This window comes from Eurypyga helias, unplaced genomic scaffold, assembly GCF_000690775.1.
Source record: "Eurypyga helias isolate BGI_N326 unplaced genomic scaffold, ASM69077v1 scaffold26573, whole genome shotgun sequence".
NCBI classification, from domain to species: domain Eukaryota; kingdom Metazoa; phylum Chordata; class Aves; order Eurypygiformes; family Eurypygidae; genus Eurypyga; species Eurypyga helias.
In genome coordinates this window covers 1,417-3,252 of record NW_010240941.1, presented here as the reverse complement: position 1 = coordinate 3,252, position 1,836 = coordinate 1,417, and the positions used below count along the sequence as shown (strand labels likewise).

Sequence of the window (1,836 nt, the reverse complement as noted above, 5' to 3'; positions counted from 1 at the left end):
GGGGGGCTGCCCCCCCAGCAGACTTGACTGTGTCCCCCCCCAGCCTGTCCATCCCAGAGCAACCCACTACCCGTTTGGGGCTAATGAGCAGGCATGTTGCAACTCCCCGCCGTGCGTTCCTGCCCCTGCCCCTGCTCCTGCTTCTGCTCCTGCCTCGAGGCCTGTTTATGTGTTGTGGGAGCCTCCAAACCTGTTCCAGACATTCTGCAGCCCCGGAGCCCTCGGCCTGGCGTGGTGTGGGGTTCGTGCAAAGGCTCATTGCTATCAATTGCCTTTTTTTGTCTCTCCTGCAGGAAAGAACCTCTACACGAATGAATACGTAGCTATCAAATTGGTGAGTCCCTCCGGGGTCGGGCCATGTTCAGGCCACCTGGGAAGGAGATTGTTCCCCCCAGGTGGTTAGAGCAGGCCGAGCGGCGGGGGCTGGCCCAGGGGGTGGCGGGTGGTGGGTGCGCAGCGGGTCCTTGCTCGCTGCCAGGAACTGAGAGCAGGCGAAGCAACACGCGTCATTGCAGGTGGGGTGATCTGGGCCCGGGGAGTGGAGCTGGGTCTCCTCCAGGACCTCCCTGCGGCCTGTGCTGCGCTCAGCTTGCAGCAGAGCCCTCCAGGAGAGGGTGGTCCCCACTGGTACCTGCTCCCATTAATGTCTGCCCAGCACCCCGATCTCTGGGGAGGGGGCTGGATCTGGCTCCTGTATGGGCAGGTTTTCTATGTCCCCTGAGGCTTCATCTCCATTTTATACCAGTTGTTCTCCACCCCAAATGCGCTCAGTCCAGCTGCTGCCAGCATGCGAAGGAGGTGTCTGGCACCCAGACCTCCCTAACATCCTGCTCCCTACAACAGCCGTAACCTTTCTCCTTCTCTCCTCCAAGGAACCCATAAAATCCCGGGCCCCCCAGCTGCACCTGGAGTATCGGTTCTACAAACAGCTCGGCAATGCAGGTACGGGGCCGGCTGGGCTGGCGTGGGGAGCGGGCTGCCTGCCTGGCCCATGCTGGGAACGGGAGGTTTCCTGTGGATGGGACTGCGACTTCGCTCCCGCCGGGGTGACTCCTGCCCATCTGCTCGGCTGGGAGAGGCCGGTTTTACACAGAGCCACATCTAATCTTTGATCCCTTTTTATTTAGTTCTTTCCCCCCACCTCCCCCGCAGCAGTCAGGGATGCAGATGGAGCTGCCTCCTTCACCCTCCTGCCAAGAGCAGAGCAGGGCTGCCTGCAGCACAGGGGGAGGGAGGGCAGCCCAGAGACACATCCCCATCTTCCCCCTCCCATCCTGTCTCCAGCGATGGCACGGCCATGGCAGCATGGCTGTGTGCTGCTCAGCCCTGCAGCAACCCCTGGCAGCACCTCCTCTCCTCCCTCTCTTGCAGAAGGAATTCCTCAGGTTTACTACTTTGGCCCCTGCGGGAAGTACAACGCCATGGTGTTGGAGCTGCTAGGACCCAGCCTAGAAGATCTCTTTGATCTGTGCGACCGGACCTTCACGCTCAAGACTGTCCTGATGATCGCGATCCAGCTGGTGAGCACGGCAGCTCCGTCTCGCCCGCGGCTCCGTGCTGCTCGCCCCAGGCTGCCCGGGGGCAGCGGGGTGATGCAAGGCATGGCGGGCAGGCCGCACGGGGACCCTGCAGGGAAGGGAAGGGCTGAGCCGGTGCCAGGCGGGCTGTGGGAGACACGACCTGTGTCCTGTGGCACATCCCAGACCCCCTCCCTCCCATCTTGCCCTCGCCCTGACGCAGGAGGGCTCTCCCTCACCCCCACACAGCATGACCAAGCGTCCCAGCGTGTGTCCAAGATGCAGCCCCACCTTTCAACCCATGGGCTGAGGGGACGGG

The 1,836-nt window shown here is 62.7% G+C and overlaps 1 protein-coding gene across 1 annotated transcript in view; it reads left to right on the top strand.

The window, feature by feature from the left end:
- Window positions 1-298: 298 nt before the first annotated feature.
- The window catches only part of LOC104507357, a gene marked incomplete at its 3' end in the record, with an annotated part of 2,798 nt that continues 1,260 nt past the window's right edge, over window positions 299-1,836 (top strand). Inside the window, 3 exon segments of the mRNA XM_010148606.1 lie at window positions 299-334; window positions 873-942; window positions 1,372-1,520. Of these exon segments, the coding sequence (XP_010146908.1) occupies window positions 1,422-1,520 (99 nt within the window).